This window comes from Mustela putorius, unplaced genomic scaffold (assembly GCF_011764305.1).
Source record: "Mustela putorius furo isolate JIRA1106 unplaced genomic scaffold, ASM1176430v1.1 tig00003845_pilon_pilon_pilon, whole genome shotgun sequence".
Classification (NCBI taxonomy): Eukaryota; Metazoa; Chordata; class Mammalia; order Carnivora; family Mustelidae; genus Mustela; species Mustela putorius.
In genome coordinates, this window is record NW_025421998.1 from 93254392 (window position 1) to 93281888 (window position 27497).

General features: G+C 46.2%; 1 protein-coding gene across 1 annotated transcript in view; it reads right to left on the reverse strand.

The window, feature by feature from the left end:
- DENND2A (DENN domain containing 2A) overlaps positions 1-27497 on the reverse strand; it is a 103326-nt gene that overhangs the window by 46038 nt on the left and 29791 nt on the right. The window contains exons 2-5 of the mRNA XM_045063070.1: positions 27269-27370; positions 22828-23991; positions 11764-11891; positions 10040-10161 (exon numbers count right to left, since the gene is read on the reverse strand). Coding sequence (XP_044919005.1) covers positions 10040-10161; positions 11764-11891; positions 22828-23991; positions 27269-27342 — 1488 coding nt within the window. The 5' untranslated portion in view covers positions 27343-27370. The remainder of the gene's footprint in view (positions 1-10039; positions 10162-11763; positions 11892-22827; positions 23992-27268; positions 27371-27497) is intronic.

The following is a 27497-nucleotide window of genomic DNA, read 5'->3' on the forward strand; positions in this document are numbered from 1 at the left end:
GCTATACTGTCTATGTGAAATGGTTTATAAACACAAAATACTGGTGACAACCTAAATGTCCATCAGCAGAAGCTGGTCAAATAAGTTATGGTACAGTGGAGTACAACGCAGGTATAAAAAAATCTTAATGTACTGATATAGAAGGTTCCCTCAGATGCATATTGTTAAGCATAAAAAGCAAGGGACAGGGCGCCTGGGTGGCTCAGTGGGTTAGGCCTCTGCCTTTGGCTCGGGTCATGGTCTCAGGGTCCTGGGATCAAGCCCCACATCGGGTGCTCTGCTCAGCGGGGAGCCTTCCCCCCCACAATCTCTCTCTGCCTGCCTCTACTTGTGACCTCTCTCCATCAAATAAATAAATAAATTTTTAAAAAAGGAAAAGCAGGGGCACCTGGGTGACTCAGTGGGTTAAGCCTTTGCCTTCGGCTCAGGTCGCAATCTCAGTGTCCTGGGATCAAGCCCTGCATCAGGCTCTCCGCTCTGCGGGGAGCCTGCTTCCCCCTCCCCCGCTGCCTGCCTCTCTGCCTACTTGTGATGTCTCTCTCTCTCTGTCAAATAAATTTTTTTTTAATGTTAAAAAAAGAAAAAAGCAAGGGGTAGAACTGTTGGCGTAACATTTTGATATTGTGTGTTCTAAGGGGCTATTCTGCTGGTGTATGCATAGACTAGCTCTGAAGAATACATAAGAAACTAACAGTGGTTGTTCTGGGGGAGAGAAATGGAGGGTCAGGGGCAAGAGGAAGATGTGTCACCATATACTTTTCATATTCTTAAATTTTGAACCATATGAATATGTTAACATGGAAATAAATAACAGTAAGATAAAATTTAAAAACTACTTGGGGGACGCCTGAGTGGCTCAGTTGGTTGAGCGGCTGCCTTCAGCTCAGGTCATGATCCAGTGTCCTGGGATCAAGTCCCGCATCAGGCTCCTTGCTCGGTGGGGAGCCTGCTTCTCCCTCTGCCTCTACCTGCCACTCTGTCTGCCTGTGCTCGTGCTCTCTCTCTCCCTCTGTCTCTCTGACAAATAAATAAATAAAATCTTAAAAAAAAAAAAAACTACTTGGACTACCTGTTTCCTAAAGGTACTTTCAGGATACACACTGTATGATACTATAACTGCAAAGTGTCTTTTTTTTTTTTAAGATTTTATTTATTTATTTATTTGAAAGACAGAGATCACAAGAGGCAGGCAGAAAGAGGAAGGGAGGCAGGCTCCCCACTGAGCAGCGAGCCCGATGTGGGGCTCGGTCCCAGGACTCTGGGATCATGACCTGAGCTGAAGGCAGAGGCTTTAACCCACTGAGTCACCCAGGCACCCCTCTTTTTTTTTTTTTTTTTAAGATTTTATTTATTTATTTGAGAGAGAGACACAGAGAGAGAGGGAACACAGGCAAGGGGAGTGGGAGAGGGAGAAGCAGGCTTTCCCCTAAGCAGGGAGCCCAATGCAGGGCTCAATCTCAGGACCCGGGATCATGACCCAAGCCGAAGGCAGACGCTTAATGACTGAGCTACCCTGGCATCCCAAAGTGTTTTTTTAAAAATGAATTAATGAATTAGGTGATGAAAATGTATATAAAGCACCTAGCAAAATACCTGATACACAACAAGCAGTGAATATGTTTTTCTCATGTAACGTGGACATTTTTTCAAACCTTAATATGCTAACTGCATACTAATGTTATTTTTTAAAATATTTTATTTGTTTATTTATTTATTTGAGAGAAAGAGAGAAAGCACAAGCAGGGTGAGGGGCAAAGAGAGAGGGAGAAGCAGGCTCCCCAAGAGGGAGCCTGATGCAGGGCTCAATCCCAGAACCCTGGGATCATGACCTGACCTGAAGGCAGACGTTTAACTGACTGAGCCACTCAGGTACCCCTCTTTAGTATATTATTTATGTTCTTTGCCTATTTATCTTTTGGGAACCCAGTGTTTTTCTTATTAATTTGAATGAGCTCTTTATTTAGAATAGATATGAAATATTTGTCAGTTTTACTGCAAGTGTGTTTTTCCCATGTTTTTTTTTATCATATAAAATTTTTATATATGCAGATCTGTTTATCTTTTCTGTGCAATTGATTTAATCTTGCCTCTCTAGAAAATCTGTATCTTTTTAGAAGTTTAATACATACTTAATTACATTCTCTTTTGGATTTTTGTAGTCTACTTTGAACATATTTTATTCATTAATCCATCAGTAATTTATTTTTTTATATGTTAGTCTAAACTGATTTTTCTCCAAGCTAAGTTATCCCTATTCCATTTAATAAGTGAGTCTTGTCTTTCACTATCAGTTTACAAGGCCACATTCACTATCTCTTAAATTCATAGAAGAGTCTTCTTCTGTTCCATTGATTTCTCAATTCTTGTAGTTCTGAATAGTATATAACACAAACTCTAGAACCTTTTCTAAAGATTTCTGGGAATAAAGACTCCTCACTTTCCTAAGTGGCCTGCTCCGATGTTTGAATCATGAGTCTACAGGGTGCAATCAACTGCTTAGTACCACAAGCCCTGAGTAGAAAAAGCCAGTATGGTTTGCTCACTGTGGGCATCTTAATAATTACACGAGCACAAAAAGAAGGAAGAATGACAAGCTTTTTTACAGACCAAATTCCATCTGTAGTGAGATCCAAGCAAATGGCCCCATTTCTTTCACGGCATTAGAACTGCCTATCAAATTAGTCAGCAAAAAGCAGGTACCTGTTTTCAGTAGACTTCTAAGTTGTGAGTGTTTGTTCAAAGATCTGACCTATGAAAAGCTCTGAGAAGAAAGAACACAGAAAGATATCAAAACATGGCACCCAGTTCTGTAAAGAGTGTTCAGAGACCTGCCTGGGGTCTGGGGTTGTGTGGGCTGCATCCCCTTGTGGTGACACTGCTGGGGAATGGGGCCCTGGTGTGCCCCCCAGAGCACCCAGAATCAGCCTCAAAAAATGTCCAGGGAGCTTTCTTGAGGGGGTGGAATTTCAGCTGCTACTTAACTGATAACAAAGGATCTACAGGGCTCTGGGGTAGAGCATTCTCAAGTAGCACAATCTGAGAAGAGGCATAGAAGTGAGGAAGTGCAAATTAGCCCAGAGGGATGCTTGGATGGCTCAGCTGGTTAAGCATCTGCTTTCAGCTCAGGTCCTGATCCCAGGTTTCTGGGATCGAGTCTTGAATCGGGTTCCTTGCTCAGCGAGGGAGCCTGCTTCTCCTTCTGCCTGTTGTTACCCCGGCTTGTGCTCTCTCTCTGACAAATAAATAAATAAAATCTTAAAAGAAAAAAAAGTTAGACCAGAGAGGGTGCTCATGGCTCAGAGTGAGTGCATTGAAACAGATGGAAGAGATCATGCAGCCATTATGACATCGAATTGTCTGTGGAAGGCCTTTGAAAATGAGGGTGTGAATCTTAGTCCTTAGCAGGGGGCAGCAAGTTTTTTCTTAAAGGCCAGACAGTAAATATTTTCGGCTTTGTCACAATTATACAACTCCGCCATTGCCAGTTCAAAAGCAGCCATACACAATATGTATGTGAACGAGCATGGCCATGTTCCAGGAAAACTTGATTTACTAAACCAGTCATCCAGCAGTAGTTTGCCAAACCTGAACTATAGTATTAAAAGGAAAGACACTGCAGGATCCTCGGGATGACTATGTCAGGCTGTGGCCCAGAGAAGTTTAGAGCTTTTGATCAGAAAGCCTCACACCAACATGTCTTGGTGATAACACGCCCATTCCATTGTGTCTCTCTGGAACAGCCTCTAGGAAGGGGCCTACCTCTGTTGAAGAGGCCCACAGAGTTTCCCTAATCTCATAGACACTGGATTCACGACGGACCCAGCAAAAGATCTGTGGTGTCCAAGAAAGAAAAGCAGACAAGAACTCTGTTGAAACTTCATGAGTTATTTTGGGGAACCAAGTGTGATGGGCCCTGGCCAGGGGCCTTCCTGGTGGGGAGGAGAGGGAAACTGCGTGCCTCCCTAGAGGGAGCTGACCTGGACTTGAGCCAGGGTTCTCGTCTGAGAATAGTGGTTTAATTCCTTCCTTTCTTCCACTGTCCCTGTCTTACCTCCTCAGGACACCGTGATGTAAAGAGAAGAAGAGTCCTTGATACAACAAAATATCTCATCTCTTCCGTACCTAACTCCACCTCATTCCTACTCTCTTTCCTAAAGGCCTCCTCCAAGTACCCAGATGTCATTCTCACAAGCATACACATTTGTTCATATATGACCACAGGTACACATATTTCCATATACACACAGAGAAATACATAGGAAGGCATACACACATATTTCAACAATTGACACATTATACTATTGTAAAGAAAGACATTACATTTATTTATTTTTTATTTTTTTAAGATTTTATTTATTAACTTGACAGACAGAGATCACAAGTAGGCAGAGAAGCAGGCAGAGAGAGAGAAAGAAGCAGGCTCCCCGCTGAGCAGAGAGCCCAATGCGGGGCTCGATCCCAGGACCCTGGGATCATGACCTGAGCTGAAGGCAGAGGCTTTAACCCACTGAGCCACCCAGGCGCCCCAAGAAAGACATTACATTTAAATGACAGGATACCATACAGGCAATAAAGATTATTTAAAAAAAAGAAATTAATGATGTGGGGAAATATTCAGGATAAATATAAAAAACCAGCAAAAATACAAAAGTATATATACCTCATCCCAAGTCTTTTTTATGTACACACACACACATACATACACACGTGCACACTAATAATTTATTATAGAAAAAAATAAAAATTCTTAATTTTGGATGAGTTTTATATTCCTCATCATCTTTTTCAGTATTTAAAAAAAACTTTTTAAAAAAAGATTTTGTTTGGGGCGCCTGGGTGGCTCAGTGGATTAAGCCGCTGCCTTCGGCTCAGGTCATGATCTCAGGGTCCTGGGATGGAGCCCCGCATCAGGCTCTCTGCTCAGCAGGGAGCCTGCTTCCCTCTCTCTCTCTCTCTGGCTGCCTCTCTACTTGTGATTTCTCTCTGTCAAATAAATAAATCTTAAAAAAAAAAAAAAAGATTTTGTTTATTTCAGACAAAGAGAGTGAGCACAAGAGAGGGGGTGTGAGAGAAAGAAGCAGATTTCCCACTGAGCAGAGAGTCAGACATGGTGCCAGATCCTGGGACTCCAGGATTATGACCTGAGCTGAAGACAGACGACTGAGCCCCTTAAAAAACTTTTGTGATGAGAATGTTGTGATGAGATGAAATAAGGTTATTTTTAAAAAGAATACATACTGAGGGATGCCTGGGTGGCTCAGTTGGTTAAGCAGCTGCCTTCGGCTCAGGTCATGATCCCAGTGTCCTGGGATCGAGTCCCACATCGGGCTCCTTGCTCAGCAGGGAGCCTGCTTCTCCCTCTGCCTGCCTCTCTGCCTGTCCTCGCTCTCTTCCCCTCTCTCTCTCTGATAAATTAAAAAAAAAAAATACTGAAAAGCCTAATTCTCTGTATTTACCAAACATACATAAATAGTACTTACATTGCAGGCACTAGACTAAGTGGTTTACAAGTGTGAATTGGTTTTTAAGATTTTATTTATTTATTTGACAGAGAGAGACACAGTAAGAGAGGGAACACAAGCAGGGGGAGAAAGAGTGAGAGAAGTAGGCTCCCTGCTGAGCAGGGAGCCTGATGTGGGACTGGATCCCAGGACAGGACCCTGGGATCATGACCTGCGCTGAAGGCAGATGCTTCACCAACTGAGCCACTCAGGTGCCTCTACAAGTATGAATTTGATTAATCTTCATAAGACCCCTAAGAGGAGAGTACTATAATTGTTCTTTTTTTTTTTTTTTTTTTTAACAGATTTTATGTATTTATCTATCAGAGAGAAAGAACAAACAGGGGTGGGGAGGGCCAGAGGCAGAGGCAGAAGCAGACTTCCCGCTGAGCTGGGAGCCCAATGCGAAGCTGGATCCCAGCAACCTGAGATCATGACCCAAGCTGAAGGCAGCTGCTTAACCAACTGAGCCATCCAGGCATCCCTAATTGTTCCTATTTTATCAATGACAAAGCTGACACGTGTAGATGAGAACATCTGCCCAAAGTCACACAGCTAGCAAGTGGTCAGGCAGTCAGACTCTAGAACTCACACGCTTGACCAGATACTGCCTCTCTATAGTTACGGTTCAGTGATGTACAGTTTTTGGTGGGAGATGGTGTGGGTGGGCTCTCCAGGCAACCAGAGAATGCTAGTTAATGGTACATTTTGTTCCCTAACGTCTACATGCCAGTGCCTAAGAAAAAAAAAATGCCTTGGGCACCTGGGTGGCTCAGTCGGTTAAGTGTCCAACACTTGATCTCGGCTCAGGTCTTGATCTCAGGGCTGTGAGTTCAAGCCCCAAGCTGGGCTCCACACTGGGCATGGAACCTGCTTAAGAAAAAATGGCACGAGCCTAGATTTCCTTTATTACAAAAATTAGTCCCTAACACATTTAGTGTGCCATTCTAGGTGTCAGGATGGTGGGTAATACACAGCAGGAAAAGAAAATGGCTTAATCTCAGGAGCTTGCCTTGTGTGTTTTGAGCATCTGCCCCCAACTGCACAATTGCTCCTGTCTGTCCAGCTGACCCTGACCTCTGGACTGGGACTGGGCACGATCTCATTAAATGAAAATCCTAAAAGCTGTCATAGGCTCTTCAGAGGCTGATAGAGGAGGGGGCCACAGAGGGATAGCTTCTGCCAATTCTAAGGTCCCAGATGCAGCCCAGATGCAGCAGACACTCCATGAATATTTGATGAGCTAAACGGAGGAAGTGGTGAAGTCTGCAGCTGTCCCCCACAATGGGGGCACCAACCGGACACCCAGATGTTGGAGAGCAGAGGAATGAGCATGGACGCTGAGTCCTGCTGATGACTTGCAAAGAGCTGGAAGCAGCCTTCGTGTACCAGGGGCAATCCGACATGCTTCCTGGGCACCCAGACTGTCCTTCTGCACGACAGCTGCTTCTGGACCTCAAGCTCTTGCTGACGTGATTACCTACTGTGTTTAGCTGTTGTGGTGACAGAGGACTGGGGTTTGCTCTAGCCTGGCAGGAAGGGGAAGAAAAGGGCTGTTGGGTCCTTATTCTCCGGCATGAGGGAGGAGCACCCGGCTCAGACTGCACAGCTGCTGTGGGCAGATGTTGCTCATTGTTCCAAGAGGTGAGCAGTGCCTTCCCAGCATGAGAGGAGGGCAGGGGAGAGCCAGGTAGGACACGAAGGGGCAGACTGAGTTGTGACCCCCTTCCTCTGTCAAGCCAAGCTTATCCACTATGGGAAATGAAGGGCTTCCTGAATGTTGAAGGCATCTATAGCCAATGAAAATACACTTCAGAGGCAAGTAGGAACTGTCTTCTAATGATCTGTTGGGCTGGACGCTTCCAGAACATTCTTCCATACGAGAAGCAAAATTGCAGTTAACTAGCTTTCACAAGAATGACAGGAATTGGTTTGGTTACATGAGATCTACCCTTCATGATGGATTCTACCTTCAACTCTCTTCAGGAGGACTAGTGGCAGACAGACTCCCTGAGTGACCACTGAACACAAAAGGCATGATTTCTGTGCAGACCCCCACTTGCTAGCAAATGCTGTCCTCCCCTGGGGCCTAGAGAGGAACATGGCTTCCTTTCTTGGCCTGGAAACATATCTTTGCAATGGGATTTAAACTGATACTTGCAGCCTAGATTTGGCCTTCCTTTACTTAATTTCTTGAACAACTACACACTGTATAACAACTATTTATAGGGGACACAAACATATTACTGAGGAACTTGAGGAATTCATAACATAGCTGGGGAGATTGATTTTTTTTTAAAGATTTTATTTATTTATTTGACAGAGAGATAGAGAGAAAGCACAAGTAGGCAGAGTGGCAGGCAGAGGAAGAGGGAGAAGCAGGCTCTCCACAGAGCAGGGAGCCGGATTCGGGCCTCGATCCCAGGACCCCAGGATAATGACCCAAGCCAAAGGCAGACACTTAACCCACTGAACCACCCAGGCACCCCTGGGGAGATGTTTTTAAGATACATTACACAACTTAAATCATATTTCAAATAATCAAAGAGATATCATAATGCAGTATACACAATTTGGTATAAAATGAACACTTCAGCCCACTGAGTTAGAGGGGAGGGAGTTCCAGGGACTGGAATGACCTAGAAGTTTCCTGAAGGAAGCATGATTGATCTGGGCCTTAAAGGATGGGGAGAGAAAGGCAAGAACGAAGGGCAGACATAGAAATGACCTAACACAGGGATGGGCAAAATACAACGTGTGGGCCATATCAGGCCCTCCATCTGCTTTTATATAGGCCATGACCTAAGAATAGTTCTTACATTTTTTTTTTAAGATTTTATTTGTATTTATTTGACAAAGAGAGATCACAAGTAGGCAGAAAGGCAGGCAGAGAGAGAGGGGGAAACAGGCTCCCTGCCGAGCAGAGAGCCCGATGGGGAACTCAATCCTAGGACCCTGAAATCATAACCTGAGCCGAAGGCAGAGGCCCAAACCCGCTGAGCCACCCAGGCGCCCCAGTTCTTACATTTTTAAATGGTTGGTGGGGTGTCTGGGTGGCTCAGTTGATTAAGCCTTTGGCTCAGGACATGATGAGGGTTCTGGGATCGGGTCCCGTGTCGAGCACCTGCTCAGTGTGGAGTTTGCTTGTCCCTCTCCCTCTATCCCTCCCCCCAGCTCATACTCTCTCTTTCTCTCTCAAATAAATAAACAGCATCTTTAAAACATTTTTAAATGATTGGAAAATAAGTAAGATTTCATGATGTGAAAATTACATAAAAATCAAATTTTGGTGTCTATAAAGTTTTGTTTTAGTTTTTTTTTTTAAAGATTTTATTTATTTATTTGACAGAGATCACAAGTAGGCAGAGAGGCAGGTAGGGTGGGGGGAAGGGAGCCCGATGAGGGGCTCGATCCCAGGACCCTGAGATCATGACCTGAGCCAAAGGCACCCACTGAGCCACCCAGGCGCCTCATTAAGGTTTTTTGTTGTTGTTTTTAAAGATTTTATTTATTTATTTGACAGATAGAGATCACAAGTAGGCAGAGAGGCAGGCAGAGAGAGAGGAGGAAGCAGGATCCCTGCCGAGCAGAGAGCCCGATGTGGAGCTCGATCCCAGAACCCTGAGATCATGACCTGAGCGGAAGGCAGAGGCTTAACCCACTGAGCCACCCAGGTGCCCCTAAGTTTTTTTTTTTTTTTAATACACAGCACATTCTTTTGTTTAGATACTGTCTACTGCTGCTTTACACTCCAATGGCAGCACTGGGTAGTTACAACAGAGAGTCTATATTTACTTTCTGGTCTTTTGGGGGAAACGTTTGCCAGTCCTGGGCCTCTAATATCAGAGGGGCAATTAATAGGCTCTTGCTGGAGGGGAGCTTTTGTAAGTAGGAAATTAGGTAGTAACGGGTACCCAGGGATCAATTATGAAAGATTATTTAATGTCAAGCTAAGGAATATGAATTCAATCCTGTAGGCAATGCGTTATATAGAATAGAGTTTTATTATCTATATGTACATGGTGCAAAATTCCAAAAGGCTCAAAAGGATATTCTGTAAAAAATATCAGCTTCTACCTTGACCTCCATGTATTCACCCAGACAGCTCCACAGATGTCCCTACTTACTCATTCTGAGGTTTCTGTATAGAGATAATCTTCTGTGTACATAAACATGTATGTATATTTTTCTATTTAAAACCCCACAAATGGTAGCATGCTATAAAAGTACTGTTTCTGCACCAGAAACTTTGTTTTAGGTCAGGACAATCTTTATAGTTGTATAATATGGGTATACTGTCATATTTACTCAGCTTGACCCAGAAGCTACAATACTATTTTAGGATGCCTGGTTGAGCAGAGGGGTTCCAGAAAAACTAGAGGCAGAAGAGCAGGCAGGCGGCCAATACATACATCCAGGAGCCCAGCAGTGAGGGTGGCCTGGCATTTCAGTATAATCCAGAACTCCACTCAGGGTCATCGTGCTGGGTGGGGGGGGGGGGACCCCTCTCCCTGCACTGCTCCCCTGGGGACTCATACCTTAGACGATGTGTCAGGAATGGAAGAAGTGGGAGAACCAGGAAAGGTCAAGACGCATTTCTTTCCCAGGCAGCGACCATGTAACTCAACGTCCTCATAAGGGTTTTCCTTCATTGGCGGATCTGTGGTCAAAGTCAGCAAGTCAGGAACTGGGAACATCAAGTAAGTTTGCCTTATCAGGTATCTACCCAACACCTTGGCCTCTCCGTGTGGGGATGTCTGCTATCTTGTTACCCATTCACGCCCTTCCTCCTGTACCCTGATTTTCACTGGGGTAACTTCCCATGTCCTCAGTCTTAGGTCTTAGGTGTACAGAGTTAACTCCATTCTGAGCTGCAGAGCTTTAGCCAATCAGAGTATCACTAGTCCCTGACTCAGTGTCCAGGTCAGGGAAGGGCTCATATCCCAAGCTTACGCCAATCAGTGCACAGATTCCTGGGCTATGAAGATGAACAAGGGACCTAAACCAGTCTCGTCAGAGTCGGAGTGAACCTCAGGTTTTTCTTGGGTGCAGCACAAGGGTTCTTGTTTTCCAACTGGAAGGTACGGATTCTCCAGAGCTGATGGGAAAGCTGCTGAGCATAGCGCTAACCCGAGAGATAGGAAACAAGGGAGAACAGGCCAGTGTGGGTCACACGAGCCAACAAATGCCCTTGGTACTTCAGCGGGGTCTTCTGTTCTCTGTAACTGAAAGCTGCCCCGTCAGGTAACATGGGAGACCGGATCTCATACCACTTTGGACCTGGGAAGCCTACGGCTTTGGCAGCAACCCACCTCCACAACTTGGACACCAGAATTCAGATTGTCCATGGTGAAATTCAGAGCTTGGCTAAACACACACACCCGTCTTCCAGTCTCCTGTATTCTCCCGCCACGGAGTCTTCTCTTCTGGTACTGGTGACTGTATGCACATATGCGTATGTGTATCTGCTCTACCTGCCCCTTGCCTGTGGCTGCATGTGAGCTTCTCCTTCTTACCAGCTCCTTTCTTCCTGACTACCCACCTCCGCGGACAAGCGGACAGTGGGCCCAGCTCCCCCCCCAGTCAAACTGTGATGCTCCCTGCGGAGTAGTTAACTCACTAATTCAAGTGCATCTGAGCTCCACTTGAGAATTTAAAAGAATTAAGGCCAACATTAGATATATTTTTAATAAGAGACTTTCATTTTAGTCTGAGTTTTGATGCCCTGTTACCGCCACACTCCTATAGACTCAGGCAGAGGGTGGCGGCCCGAGTTTTCCTTCATTCGGTAGTCCCCACACTTCACTGAGCATCTGTGACACACGGGGAACTCTGCCTTCCATTTTCTCCCACACCCCACCCGACCAGCAGCTGTGGTCATCTTTAGTATACGGATGAGAGAACTGAAGTTCAGAGGAGCTAAGGCCCCAGCTCAGTGGCATACAGCTAACACAGCAGAGCCGAGAGTCAGGCATGGCCACCGAAACTCCACGTCTCCAGCGTGTCCCGCCGCACCCTGCTGCCTCTGTGGCGGTTTCTGAGCAGCCTTTCCACACCCCTCCCTGGTCCCCGTGCTCTCACATGTCCCTCGAGGGTCCCTCTCTCTCACCCCTCCTGGCTCACTCATTTGTCTGAGTACACGTATTTCTTCGAGACTCTGTGCATGTGCGCGCGTGCGTGTGTGTTTCAAGCACTCAGCCCCATTTCCTTTCTCCCCTTTCTCACAAACTCATTCCCATGCACAGGCACGTGGGCCTCTTACCTAGAATGTCTTCGTAGACGTTCTCCTCGGATAAAGTGCGTGTGAGCCCCAGCTTGGTCTGTGCGTACCAGTCCACCCTGCTGTTCTCAGAGGAGGACTGCAGTAAGTCTTCAAACTCATAGGACTTTCTGGTTTGTACAAGGTGGGAGAAAAGCAAACAAGAACTCGAATCAAACTAGGCTGGTCCAGAGATTATATACCAAACAATTTTCTTCCTGCAAACATTTCTTTTACTGAAATCAACTCTGTTTCTTGCAAGAAGGTATGAAAATCCTTAAATAAGAAGTGTGGCTTTTATGTGAAAGAATGTTTACACTGTTAATGCTGTGTAAAGGTAGCAAAGTGTGTGTACACACACACACACAGAGTCCCAACTTTGGAATCAATCATATACATAGAAAAGAAGAAGAAGGGAAGGAAGTGAAATACACAGCTACTATCTCGGGAGTGACGAATGGCTCGAGGCTTCTCTTCACTTTCACTTTACTGGACTTTTTAAACACTCTGCAATGTTTACAGAGCACACACTCATGATCGGAAAAGAGCAGCGAAGGCCAGTTCAGAGTGGACCAGAGGCCTGGGCACCTCCCTACTTCTCTCACTGAGGGGTTATTGTCCGAATGAAACTCAGAGGCCAGCTGAGACACCTCCCCGCCCCATCTGCCCCTCAGAGATCGATGCAAGTGTGGCTGCTTCTCTGTCCATGGCTGGGCTCACTCTCTGGCTATCACCCTCACCTGTATCCACAGGGGCTGTCCCTGTCCTGCTGGGGCTGACTTAATGCAAAGTCCAGGCCCTTGTCCCGCCCTGCCCACTCAGCCACTCACCTTGAGTTTGTTTGATTTCTGAAGCTTCACTGAACATTTGGGAGTGACCATGAGGTAGACCGTAAGAAGAAATACACAGGACCTCGGCCGCCTCACAGGTTCAGTCCATCTCCTCTTTTTTCTCCTCTCTCCCTATCCTTCTCCAAAGTAACCCACAACCTCCCTCCCCGCCCCTCCACCACCCCCCAGTTGGAGCAGAACCATGCTGCCCACTCAGGCTCGGGAATCCATCTCCAGCAGACTTGTCAAGAATTTGTGTTGAACATACTCGCCTTCCCTGAACAGGAGGAAGACAGACGTTCACCAGAGCATGCACAAATAAACAGAGTGGTAAACTGTGTTAAGCTCAGTGACAGAAAAGCACAGAGACTGTTAAGGAGGCTTCATTTTTCGGCTGGGGATGCATCAGGTAAGGCCTTGCTGACAAAGTTACTCATTAAAGCTGAGACCTGGAAAACAGAAGAAATACCTCGGCTGGGGGAAGAGTATTCCGAGAAGAGGAAAGGGCACCTGTGAAGATCCTGTGGCCGCAGGAACTTGGGGGCATTTGTGGAGGGGACACACAGACATTCGGCAAGGCTGGACCGCAAGGACAGGGTGGCGAGTGCTGGGCGACGAGAGGGCAGAGCCAGGCAAGGGCCATTTGCCTGCCTTCCATGCTTTGGGGTTTCTTGCATTTTGTTTTATTTTTTCATTTTTTTAAAAGCAGGCTCCGCATCCAGCGTGGGCCCCAAACTCACAACCCTGAGACCAATACCTGAGTTGAGACCAAGAGTTGGCTGCTCAATTGACTGAGCACCCAGGCAGGCGCCCCTGGGGTTTCTTGCATTTTATATCTTTCCCTCTTGGCTAGTTTCCTTCTCTCTTTAAACACACACACAGGTTTCCTCTAGAAAAACTTTCCCTGGAAGCAATGACCCTCGTAATCTGTGATTTCTCACCTTCCTTGCCAACAGTTGTGGCATGAGTTGGGGGTTGGGAGGAGGAGGGAAGAGCTGAAGCTCTCTGTCTATTCCTTTACTGGAGCTCACTGGTTTTTCTTCCTTTTAAAAACTGGCTCACTGGTTTTCTTTCCTTTCCTGGCCTCTGTATGCATCCCTTTTCTGAAGCTGCCCCCTGAAGCTCACTAGTGAGTTTCTGGTAAAACCTAACCACTTCCTGGGGCCTTTCTGTGGGCCAGGGCTGGTATTCTAATGAGACAGGCAAAGAAATTGAGAATAAGCATTTAGAAATGTTTTAAAAATTTCTTTTTTTTTTTTAAAGTAATTTCTATACCCAACATGGGACTCGAACTCATGACCCCAAGATCAAGTGTAACTGCGAGATGCCCATGTTGAGACACTTTTAAATCAATTTGACAGAATAAATTTCTAAAACACAACTAGAACTTGCACAGTGTTGTCTTTTTTCATGTCACTGCTCTGTCATTCTTTTTTATTGTATTTTACAAAAGTTTTGTTCAGCAAAGCATTGCAAACACAGGCTCACAGGTCCCCCTAGGGTTTGAGGAGCTGGGTGCAAGGCCGCCCACATGCTACTTTTCCCCTCATACAACTGCCTGTGCCTTCGTGGGCTCTCTTCCTGGTCCTTTCCCTCTTTCTGGGCTTTGGGCGTATCCCAAGGTTTTTCTTTAAATTCTCAACTTCGTATCTCCACATCTGAATTCATCACCCCTGATCTCCACTCCACCCTTGTTCCTTCTAATCCTGAGCTCAGCCTGTGGCGTGGCCCAGGAACACAAAGAATGGCCAGGCTTCCAGCTTTTAGCCTAGGTGCCTATGGTTTGTTTTTTTGTTTTTTTAACAGAGAGATCACAAGTAGGCAGAGAGAGAGGAAGGAAAGCAGGCTCCCTGCTGAGCAGAGAGCCCGATGTGGGGCTCTATCCCAGGACCCTAGGATCATGACCCAAGCCGAAGGCAGAGGCTTTAATCCACTGAGCCACCCAGGCGCCCCAAGTGCATATGGTTTTTAAGTCAGGTCATGAGGCTGAAAACTGTCACTTATACCCTGGGGGGCCTGACTCACTCACAGGAGCTCAGGCTGTGAGGGAAGGGCTCTCTCTCCATGCGCCCCTTCTTCCACCCCTTGAGGTATCCAGCCAGGAGAGGAAGGACTGAGCTTCAGAGCTCCAGGAGATGGGGTCTAGGCAAGTGGGAAGCAGATCTGAGTTGTTTTCTCTAGGATGGGATTGTGTCGTGCAGTGTACCCCGCCCCCAACTCCCGAACACTCCCTAGTCCGGGATGCCTAGCTGAGGCTGATACTAGCCAGGCAGCGGCTTGGGGATGAGGGTGTGGTGGTCTGTGAGCCAGAGCAGAGCAAAGTTACTGGGCTGGAGTGGGGCACAGCTCCTGGGTTTTACCTGCTGAGTCAACCAGATCATGTCCCCAGCACGCACACTGCCTAGATTTGGTAAGGAACATGCAAACTGTTCAAAGAGATCACAGAATCATTTACTCAACATTTACTGAGTAGTGACTAAGGGCTTTCCTCAGATTAGCACGTTTGAACTTTGCAACAACCTTGTGAGAAATCACGACTATTATCCATACTTTCTACATGAAAATAAAGAGATGGAAAGAGGTTAGATAAATTGCTCAAGGTCACACGGGGAGAAGGTGGTAGAGTCAGGGTCAGAACCTGGAAGTCTGGCGATGAACGGTGCTCTTAGTGCAGGCACTAGGTGGAATCTGGATGTAAGTCAATATGGGAGGAAATGTGTAGTCACAGAAAAGTTTTAATACCTTTATTTACATATTAACCTTGCACAAAAGGGAATTTCAAAAGGCCAACAGTAACCACATCCAAACTGGCTTCTCTCTTGTTTGAAATATTTCCATATTTGTTCCACATCCAGTCCATATGTTTAATAAGCACCTTCTGGGGACTGAGTTGAGCCCACAGCTGGTGATGCAAAGGCAAGAAGTCCCTGCCTTCGGGAAGCCCACAGCCTGGTGAAGGGGTGTAACTGCCTCTCAGCCTCAGTTTGCTTCTCGGGCCCTCAAATTATCATGTGATTGTGGTACTTCTTAGTTTTAGAGATGCTGGAATGCTCCAATGGGCTCACTGAAGCTTGCTGACAAGGGTTATAACTTAGGTATTATCCCAATTTTGACAACCAATGCCAAATACTGTGATTTCAAGTAGTATTTTGAAGGTTATTCATGACCTTTCCATATTTTTGTAAATGAACTACTGTCTTACAAGCTCCTCCCCCATTGAATGACCCATGGGAATCTCAAAATGAGTAAATCCAAAATTGAACTCAGCCTCCCATTCTCCCTCCTGGATGAGGACCAGCTCCTCCTCCAATGCTCCTCAGCAAAGGCTATCACCATCTGTCCAGATGTTTATGCCTTAAACCTGGGAGTCCTGTCCAAAGCCCCTTCTCCATTAGCACCCATTTCTATCCAATTAGTTGGAGTGATTTTAACCAATTTGCTGGAGTTACCAGCAGTATTCCCAGTATCCCCTACTTCCCTCAGTCCCCACTGCAGTGAAACCACAGGCCAACCCCAATGTCTCCTGGCTCTGCCTTCCACCCACTGCTACCCACTAGGCCCATTGGTGCCCCTCCCAGTCGGCTTTTCACAAATGCAAATCAGGCTGGGACTCTCCTGGGTGGCTCAGTGGGTTAGGCCACTGCCTTCAGCTCAGGTCATGATCTCGGGATCCTGGGACCCCGCATCGGGCTCTCTGCTCAGTGGGGAGCCTGCTTCCTTCTCTCTCTGCCTGCCTCTCTGCCTACTTGTGATCTCTCTCTGTCAAATAAATAAATAAAATCTTAAAAAAAAAAAAAAAAACTTTGACATGTGGGGCACCTGGGTGGCTCAGTGGGTTAAAGCCTCTGCCTTTGGCTCAGGTCATGATTTCAGGGTCCTGAGATGGAGCCCCACATCAGGCTCTGTCTGCTCAGCAGGGAGCCTGCTTCCCACCTCTCTCTGCCTGCTGCTCTGCCTACTTTGTGATCTCTCCCTCTGTCAAATAAGTAAATAAAATCTTTAAAAAAAGAAAAACCACTTTGACATGTTTCCCTTTTGTCTTAGGTGGTAGGCCCAAATCCTTGCCTGATCTATTGGACTCTTCCAGAGCTGGCTGCAGAAGACCTGGGGGCCTCAGCTCACACCCTTCCTGACCCTCTGGCCACACTCCTGCTTTCAGGGCCTCGGGCACACTAAATCTGTTTTGCTCTGGGACCTTCATCTATTTCTCACCTGAACACTCACCTCCCACCTTCCTTCTTGCCTGGCAACCTCAAGCCTCTGCTGGGAGGGCTGCTTCCTCCCCAGTGCGGCCCAGTTTCCAGGACAGGTGAGATACCGCTACTGAACATTCCCACAGGGCCACAAGCTTCCTGAGTGCTGTACAGTTCATAACTGCAGAGCTGTGTACGTCTCAAGACCACTAGTCTGTGAGGTCCGGGAGGCCAGGGTCTCCATCTGTTCTGTTTACTGCTATATGCTAGTATCACAGAGGTGCATGATAAATATTTGTTGGTTGAATAAATAAGTGAATATTTTAAAAGCTGGTTTTAATGGCCAAATTTACTGCTTATAGTTTACCCCTCCATTGGGGTAAGGAAAATAAGGCAGCTGTACTCTTGGAGCTAATTTTTCGTCAATTGTTTGGAACACATCTCCCCCAGGATTATTCTCAGCTATGACTTAAATGAGCTTGGAGAGCCTGGGACCTAGGCACCACTTAAAACACCATTCGTCTGGGCTGGGAACTGTAAAAACCATGCTTTGATTGCCTCAGCCACCTGCGCTGCCACAGACTTTCTTCTTACCTCCGTCCCCAGCAACCACACGCAGCTCTTTCCCCTGTCCCACCATGCCCTTGGGAGGAGCATTCATGCCACCAGGTGATCAGAGTGAGGGGCTAAGTGGGAGAAGGCTTATGGTAGCTCAGCCCACGCTCTTACTGGTGACCCCCTCCAACAACTGCAACTGCTACTCACGTTGGGTTTCTGCTTATCTCTATCCTGAATCCAAAACAGAAACATCAGAAGAAAAACCATCTCTGTTCCCCATTATGCCTAACATCCAACCATTTCAACTTCCAGTGCAAAATAAGACATGACAGTCACTGCTCTAATGTAGAATAACAACCATCCTCTCTATTCTCGTGTTTTTGTTTTCTAATGCAACCACCATTAAAATAAATGAATTTAGGGCACCTGGGTGGCTCAGTGGTTAAGCCTCTGCCTTGGGCTCGGATCATGATCTCAGGGTCCTGGGACTGAGCCCCGCAACAGACTCTCTGCTCAGCAGGGAGCCTGCTTCCTCCTCTCGTTCTGCCTGCCTCTCTGCCTACTTGTGATCTCTCTCTGTGTGTCAAATACATAAATAAAATCTTTAAAAATTAAAAAAAAATGAATTTACAAAATCAAGCTTCTCCAGTGCTTTCAGGTAACTTCTGCTCTAGGTCTTAATAAAAAATTTGCCCTTTTGAAGATTTTAAATACTCGGGTTTTCTTTTCTTTTTAAGATTTATTTACTTATTTAGGAGAGAGAGAAAGCACTGCATTCATGAGCGTGCATGTGCACGTGCACGTGGGAGGGGCAGAGGGAGAGGAAGAGAGAAGCTCAAGCAGACTCCCTGCTGAGCACAGAGCCCAACCCTGAGATCATGACTTGAGCTGAAACCAAGAGTGGGACACTTCACAGACTGAGCCATCCAGATGCCCTATTATGCTCAGTGTTGGTTTACTTTATTTTATTTATTTATTTGACAGAGAGAGAGAGAGAGAGAGAGAGTACGCAAGCGAGCTCAAGCAGGGGGTGCAGCAGAGGGAGAGGGAGAAGCAGACTCCCAGCTCAGCAGGGAACCTGATGTGGAGTTCAATCCCAGGACCCTGGGATCATGACCTGAGCAAAGGTACTTAAGCAACTGAGCCACCCAGGCACCCTAACACTCAGTTTTTAGACATGGCAGTTAGAATTGCCTCATGGATGTCATGTTGACCGGGACAGATTTGTAATATCAGGGACAGACTGTAGTGTGGCTGGTAAGTTAACTTAGCCACTAACTGGGTAATAGCTGAGGGTTGCTGTCCAGCCAGACGACTCTGGGGGTCCCAATCAGTCCTACAGAAGACGCAAATTATTAAATCAATAACATCAGGCATGTGACTTGGCAGTCATATAATGACCAAGGTTTCACGTCCTCCAAAAGTTCTGCAAGTCACATGCTAAAGCTCCGAGAAAAGGCTGAAGCTGTACAATGTCAAAATAATTAGTTGAAAAGCTGAAATTTTGGTCAACATCATTATTTGGTTTCATAAATATCTAAAAACTCTGTAATTAAAAGTCTACATTCCAGTTCAAACATCTGGGACATACAGATACATGTGAATTCAGGATGCTGCTCATACTTACAAAACAGTAACTTGTTAAATGTTGGCTTTAAGGCATTCCTGCCAGTTACTCAATGCATGCCACAGGACATACACAAGCAAGTGAGTGCTGCTGTAGGGACCTTATCTTGGGAATTTCCTGACATTGAAGGGTTTCTCATTTCCCATTTTAGGATGGAAGGCACAAGTCCTTGCTTTTAATTTCCTGGGGCTTTAGAGGAATGAAGAAAGAGGAAAGGGACAAAAGGAGGAGGGGAGAGAACACAGAACAGAGAAAAAAAGGGAAGAGAAGGAAAAGAAAGAAGACATTTTCTGAAACTGAGCATCTGAGTCCACTGGTTTGGCTCCCGCAGAAGCGGACTCATTGGCCTATGAAAATGAGCCCAATGCATTCTCTGAAGTGCGCAGCCTGGCCATGTAATTCTAAACCCTCCCAACCTCAAAATCCTTAATCATTCCTTTCTTCAGCTCTGGCTTGGCTCTCCTGCTTCAGAGAGGGCAGTAAGTCTGCCAAATTTGAGTTGAGCCTCTTCTTTTTGTTAAGAGATAGGACCACAATAAAAAGTACACTTTATTTTTCTACGTAAAAAATGAACATCGTGCCCTAATCACCCCCACTGTACTATTTTAAACAAAAGGAAAAATCCAAAGCCAAAATTCTTAAAAACACAGCTGATGCAACCATATTCAAACCGGCCAAGAAAAATTTCATTTTTGGACTGAAACTAAGTAACTTTAGCTGGTTTTAAAGAGAATGCTGGAAGACGGCAAAGAGCAGATGGTAGCTACAAGAGAAAAGATAATGGGAATAACTGTTCACCAGGCTGATCTATCTGCCCAGAGATGACACAGAGGTAAGAGTCTGATTTCCCTGAAGCAACCTGCCCCTGAAAAAGGGGGCCTTCCTGGAGGAACAGCCCAGAAAGGGCACAGAACAGCCGCTGTCATGACACACCAGGGTTATGAGTAGAAAGGTCACCCCAGTACTTAGGCACGTGGGTTTTGGCACTGGTTTGGGAAAGGATTAAGAACTGGAGGCGGACGCAGCTTTCTCAGAACATAAACAAGGAAGCCTCTAAGTTCTTCAATAGATCCTATGTACCACTGATACCCTAGCCTGGTAAAGACAGTACAATGAAAGCCAAGTAAAGACCAGTCACATTTATGGAATACTAACACCAAAATCTTAAATAAAGTATTAGAAACAGAATTCCACAGTATATTAAGAGAGTAACAAACCAGGACCAAATGAGAGTACATTCCCAAAATGTAAGAATGGGTTAATATTAAGATATAAAGTCATTATCCACAGGTCAAAGGACAGGAATGTATGATCATATAAAGCTATTGAAAAGTAACCTGACAAAAATCTAACATTCAATCCTAATTTCTAAAATCCTAAGTAAGGGGCACCTGGGTGGCTCAGTGGGTTAAAGCCTCTGCCTTCAGCTCAGGTCATGATCCCAGGGTCCTGCGATTGAGCTCCTCATCGGGCTCCCTGCCTTCAGGAAGCCTGCCTCCCCACCTCTCTCTGCCTGCCTCTCTGCCTGCTTGTGATCTCTGTCTGTCAAACAAATAAATAAAATCTTAAAAAATATAAATAAATAAAACCCTAAGTAAAAGAAGCATAGGGTTGTCTGGGTGGCATAGTCAATTGAGCGTCCCACTCTTGGTTTCAGCTTATCTCAGGGTTGTGAGATCCTGCTGGGTGTGGAGCCTACTCCGGATTCTCCCTCTCCCTCTGCCCCTCCCCCTCCCTCCTACCCACTCCAGTGACCTCTCTCCCTCTTTCTAAAAAGCAAAAAAAAAAAAAAAAAAAATATTTTTTTAATTAATAAGGGGCGCCTGGATGGCTCAGTCAGTTAAGTGGCTGCCTTCAGCTCAGATCATGATCCCGGGGTCCTGGGATTGAGCCCCTCATTGGGTTCCCTTGCTCAGTAAGGAGCCTGCTAATCCCTCTTCCCCTGTCTGCTTCTCCCTCTGCTTGTGTCCTCTCTCTGTGTCAAATAAATAAATAAATACTTTAAAAAATAATAAAATAAAATAAAAAAGGAAGGTGAAAAAAAAAGTGGTAATGTTGAAAGATCTCTATGACATCCTAAGTAAAAAACAGTATATATATATATATACATGTATATATATATATATATATATATATATGTATGGCATGATTTTTTTTTTAAAGGACATAATTTCTTTTTCTTTCTTTCTTTCTTTCTTTCTTCCTATTTCATCTATTTATCTATCTACCTACCTACCTACGTACCTATCTGGAATATGCAAACTTTTTCCCTTGGAAGAGAACTTAAGAAATTCTGTTTTTTGCAGCCAAAACAATCCTACCTGACAGAGCATGTAAAGTAGGCCAGTGACATGACTGAATATAATTCTAGAAGACTGTTCTAGCTGCTACAGAGGAATACACTGGGGTGGGAAGTGGACACGAGAGAACTAAGGTGGTAGCAGTGAAGCAGATGTAGTCACATTCAAGGGCATGTCTCCAACAGCTTGCTGATAAATTAGATCAGGGCTCTGTGAAAAGGAGAGGAATCACAAATGACTCCTAGGATTTGGCCGAAGTGTAACGAAGGGTGATACCATTTAATAAGATGGCTGTTATTTGGGGAGGAGATGCTTAGAGTAGCCTGGACTGGGAATTTAGGTTTGGACACGTTCAGTCCAAACTATGAATACAACCAAATGGGACAGCCATGCCGGAGATGACTCTGCAAACCTTCGCTGGAAGAGGGAGTCAGGGCTGTGGGGATACATGTGGGGTTTATAAGCATGTAACTGACATTTAACGCCATGGGACTGAATGAGCTCATTTAGGGAATGAGGCAGACAGAGGAGAGAAGTGCCTGCTCTCACTCAGGATGGTGTGTTGGGGGTCTGATTCTGACACTCAGGGAGAGGTGAATGGAACTGAGAAGGAGTAGCATGTGAAGCAGGACCCCCAGGAAAGCAGGTGATCTAGAAGCCCAGTGAATGGAGTTAAGTTGTTCCTCTAATGCCAAGACATGTCCTGTAAGAAAAGGACAGAGAACAGGCAACTGAATTTGGTGAGATGGGGTCACAGGTGGCCTTGGGTCAAGAGCAGTTTCAGGATAAGTGGCAAAAGTAACTGCAGGAGTTAAGGGGAAAACAGAAAGTGCAGAATGGGTGACCAGAGCAAAGACAATGGCTCTGAGTTTTCCTCTGTGGCTGGTTTCCAGTTTAGTGGGTATCAAACCAATTAGCACATCCCAGAAATAGGCTAGAAAGTAGTTCTCAAAGCAGAAAAGAAACAGTTTCCAATGCGCCGATCTGATCTTCAAGCACGCACATACTTTATTATCTCATGTACTATTCTGACATTATAAAAGATTTAGGGTGTGCATCTTTATGTATAAATGAGGAAACAGAGGCTTCGGGAGGTCAGACAAGGTGTTCGAGGTCACACAGAGAGACAGCAACAGGGTCGAGGCCAACCTGGGCTGTGTTTCTAGAGCTCGCACCAAGAAAAAGCATGAAGACAGGAGCCAGCGGAGACTGGAAACACAGTGCACGAGTGGGGGATGGGAGTGGCAGATGAGAGTCAGCCCCAATTAGCCCACTGCCCGAGTTACCACGAGTTTTCGATGAACTCTCGGTTAGCGCCAGAAATAGAAGGACTTGTCACATCCAAAGGGTATTTTCCCAAGCTAATACTCATTTTGAGAATGGAGAACACAAAACACTGGCATCACTTCTCACACCTACAGGTTTCATCAATACACTGTCTGTCTCAAGCTATGACCAGTCTGGCAAGACCCACCCATTTAATAAAACCAGTAAGCCACCACCTGAGAGCGGCGGTGATGCAGCATAAGCCACTGAGCAGACAGTCGGCCACCACCTACCTGTGGTCAGCACTGGGTTTCGGCCTCCCGGTCCACAGTCTTCTGTTCACAGAGGAGGGCGGGGGCGAGGAGGGCAGGGGCGGGGGAGGTAGAGAAGGCAGAGGAGGCAGGTGCCTTTTATCCTTCCGGGAGCTGATGCCTGGGTTCCCGTCCTTGTCCCCTTCTCCATCGTGTTTAAACGTTCTCCGGGGCTTGGGCAGGGGGTTGATGAAGGGTTTTGCAGGGGAGCCCTCTGAGCCCCTGTCCACACCCTCCAGGCTCTGGTCGCAGGGCCTCCTGCACAAGCCTTTCCTTTCCTCTGCAGCCTCAGGGGTGGGGTCCCTGGCCTCCAGGTCCCAGTGGTGGGACCTGAATTCCAAGCCACGCCCGGCCCCACGGTTCTCAGGAAGGGTGGGCCCCTCCTCAGCCTTGTCCGGCAGGCAGTGTGGGGAGTAACAAGTCCCAGGTAACTGGGGATCCAGCCCCGCCGACCCATCCTTCAGAGCCTGCTCCAGTTTCTTGACCTGCCTCAGCACGGAGAGGCTGTCATTCGGAAAGCGCTGTTGGCCCAGCCTGGGCTCTCGGCCTCTGCCCAAGCTGGGAGCCAGCTGCCTGGCTGGCTGGCTGAGGTCTTGCCTTGGCTCTGCATCTTGTCCCCCGACTTTCATGACCCCTTTATTCCTCTCATTCTCCTTGCTCTCTGTCTCGGGCCTGGTTCCATCCTGCACCTCCGTGACCCACGCTCTCACACCATCACTGCTCCTCCTCCCCATCACACAAGACATCAGGTAGTCCTCTTGCCCATCTGCTCTCCTGCAGGGTGCAGGGGTGGGCAACTCCTTTTTCCCTTCCCATTTGGATATCTTGTCCTTTATGCTGAGGGGCTTGTGCAGGGCCCCTCCCTGGGCAGGAGGGCAGGGGTTCTGAACACCGCTGAGCTGCCTCTTGCCTGCCTTGCTGGCTTCTTTAGCACTGAGACCTGAAGCTGGGTCGCTGATGATCATATTTGAGCTGAACATGTTCTGCTGAAGACAGTTCACTCTTGACTCTAGCATCAGGTTACTGAGACTTTCCAATGAGCTTCTTCTAGGGGGTGAATCCTGATCAGTCTCTGGCAAAGGAATGGGGGACCTAATTGGCAGCCTTCGAGGGTCTTCCCCAGCCTTTGGACCTTCCACCTTGACCCTGAACAAGAAAGACAAACATTGGGTAATGGACTCTTAGTCATAGAGACTAGCTAGAACTTAGATATAAATGCTATATGCTAGCTGTTAAATAGTAAACATTGAAACCACCACTTTAAGAAATCACTCTTTCCTTCTTAGGAAGGCAGTATTGTGGAATGAAAGGATCTACTGGATTTTTGTAATGCAGTAGACTTGAGTTTAAAGCCTAATTTAACCACTGACCAGCTGCGTGACCTTGGACAAGCAGTTTTACTTCTCTAAGCCTAAGTGTCCTCACCTGTGAAATGGGAATAATGGTAATACGTATCTACCAGAACGGCTGAAAACACTGAAAGAGGCAGGCCATATTAAGCATTTAGCATGTCGTAAGTATATAACGTTATCATTATTGTCAGCTTGTTTTCCTGATGAAAACAGGGAACATCTGAGCTAAAAGCTTCATAGTCCAGATTTCCTCTGTTTCTGGAATCAATGGATGGGCCTTTGTGACAACTATTTAAAAATTAGAACAATGCCATAAGTCATAAAATGTCTTCTCATTCTGGGATTCCTAAGCTGTCCTGACTTGAGTAGGAAAAGCCACAATTATTGGCTGCATCTGAATTGGACCTTCTCTAGACAGTGAGCCTACTAGACTGGTTTCTTCATGTGAACAGGGATTGCTTGGTTTTGTTGGATTACTTTGAATTTTGGCCTGTTTGGGCTACTGTTGCATTCTCAGCACCTGGAACAACAGCAGAGTAGTAGAACGTGGTACTCATTAGCCACATGACATTCACATTGGACAGAGCAAAAGAATATTTCCATCATCGCTGGAAGTTCTGGCCTAGAACAAACACGTCGGGTATAAGCCTCCAAATGTGATTTTAGGAGATTAGTCAGTACCACGAAGCTGTTCAAAGCTCTTTTGAAAGGAAACCAGAAAAACATTTTTAAGCTAGTCTAATGAGAACGGGAGTATCTGTGTTTTTGAATGCAAAATAATCTTCCAACAGCAAAGGTCGCAACTAAGCAGACTGACCTTGGACAGGCCAAGATTAACAAGGATGCACAGACCAACTTCATGGTGCACATTTTTGGAATATATAGATCTGACTACATAGGAATTCTGAAACTCTAGTTAAGGGTCACAGTGAGGAACGAATAATTAGCAATTTCATGCATCCTGTTACTATTCAGCTTTCTGTTCCAAAGACTAATAATTGTTTACATGAGGACTTCTCCCTCCATGGGGACATTAACACGTAAATTGTGTTGCTATTTGTGGTTGCACAGCATAAATTAGAAACTTGTGAATATGCAAACACATTTTCATATTTTAAATACGGCTATCAAAGCAGAATTCCTTATTTAAATAAACAATTAGCATGCACAGCAGAGTGCTTACAAAAGAGAAACACATTTTTCAATTGTCCTGGCACCACTGAGGACATTAGCATGAATTCAGATTTTAGAGAGAAGCAGAAACACAATCAGTTTGTTGATATTTTACTGAAAGTTCAAAAGGCAGAAGTTAAAGCCCTGGCTCTCACAGCACAAGAAGCAGGTTGACAGGCAGACACATAAATACACAAGTCACATTAGTTCATGCTTAATGACAATGGAGGATATAAACAATAATCATAAAAATCGTATGTACTGGTTTTTTTTAAAAGATTTATTTATTTTAGAGAGAGAGAGAGAGAGAGGCATGAGTGGGGGGCAGGCAAAGGAAGAGGGAGACTCTCCAGCAGACGTCCCACTGAGTGCTGAGCTCCACGCGGGGCTCAATCCCATGACCCAAGAGATCATGACCTGAGCCGAAATCAAAGGTCGGGCACTTAACCAACTGGGCCGCCCAGGCGCCACATGGACTGTTAAAAAATACTGACGATGGATAAACATGGCTTTCAAGTCAGTGGGGACCTCGGTTTGAATCTTGGCTCTTTTTTTTTTTTTCATTCTAAAATAAAAACTCTCTGGGCACCTGGGTGGCTCAGTGGGTTAAAGCCTCTGCTTTCGGCTCAGGTTATGATCCCAGGATCCTGGGATCGAGCCCTGCATCGGGCTCTCTGCTCAGCGGGGAGCCTGCTTCCCCCGACTCTCTCTGCCTGCCTCTCTGTCTACTTGTGATCTCTGTCTGTCAAATAAATAAATAAAATCTTTAAAAAATAAAATCTTTAAAACATAAAAATAAAATAAAGTAAGAACTCACGGGGCACCTCAGCTGGTTGAGTGTCTGACTCTTGATTTTAGCTCAGGTCATGACCTCAGGTCATGAGATCAAGCCCTGTGTCAGGCTCCACACTGAGCATGGAGCCTGCTTAGAATTCTCTCTCCCTCCCTCTCTTTCTCCCCCCACCCCGCCCCACCAAAATAAATAAATAAGAACTCTCTCTCTCTCTCTTCTCTAGACTGGAACTTGACTGGTGCAGAGGTCAAATTTATCTTTAAATTTATCTAGTATGCAGTAGACAGTCAATAAATACTTAGAAGACAAATGAGTGGATGAGTCAATATACGTTAACGTCCCCAGAGTACAGCACACACTCTAGTTTCTGACAGTAAGTACTAAATGGCAAGGAGTGTTGTTGCAGTTGTCTAAGATCCCAGATGTCTGGGGTGACCTCACAGTCATGGAGGCCCAATGCGAGAACTGAAAGGGGAGAAGGACGGCTTGAAGAAGACCACATGGAATTATGAAGCTCAAGCGAGAGGCGAGGATGGTGAAGCCAGAGGCAAAGGGCCCTCTCCATGTGGTTGTTGCACCCAAGGATTTTCTGAGGTCCTGTTTCCAGGACACTACGGCCCCAGAAGGGACTGGGGACTGCGGTGCAGAGCTGTGATGACCAAGGCCACCGCAGAGTGTGAGACACAGAGTCAGAGGAAAGGGCTCCATGTGGAGAGAAAACAGCACTGCTAAAAGAGGGTGGGCAAAGCTGGCTTGGTGGACAGACGCACCTATACAGATGTAAGGTTCAAGGATAGTGAAAAGGCCTACGCATCCTAGTAGTTAGGAGAATAAATCCCGGGCTGGAATGGGGAGAGGGCGTGAAGCTGCCATGGGCCCGTCCTCTCAACAGCTGGGCGCTAGTCAGACCTTCCACTGCCCACTGTGGTCACAGGTTCTCCAGCATGGGGGGATGATTTCCAGGAGGCACATGGCAATGACTCGGAAAAGAACCTGTCCTTAGTCCAACGAAGTGGGGTTAGAGAAGAGGGAAAGGCAGTAGAGAGAGGAAGGAAGTAGAGACTCTGGGCCAACTTCGACACTCCCAGGGGAGAAAAGCTCTTACTTGTCATCCAATGTGTAGCTCAGGTTTTCGGTCTGGCTGCGGCTGCCCTTGGCCCGGCTGCACACTGTCATCATGTCAGCACCAAGAGGAGCTCCGAGTCGCCTGGGGGAACAGGGATGCACACTCAGTGAGTCACGACAGCAAATCTAGGGCCCATACCCCAGACTATTTATCCCTGACAGAGTCCACCCAGGGTGGGGTATGTGTGTGTGACTGCAACACACCCTTC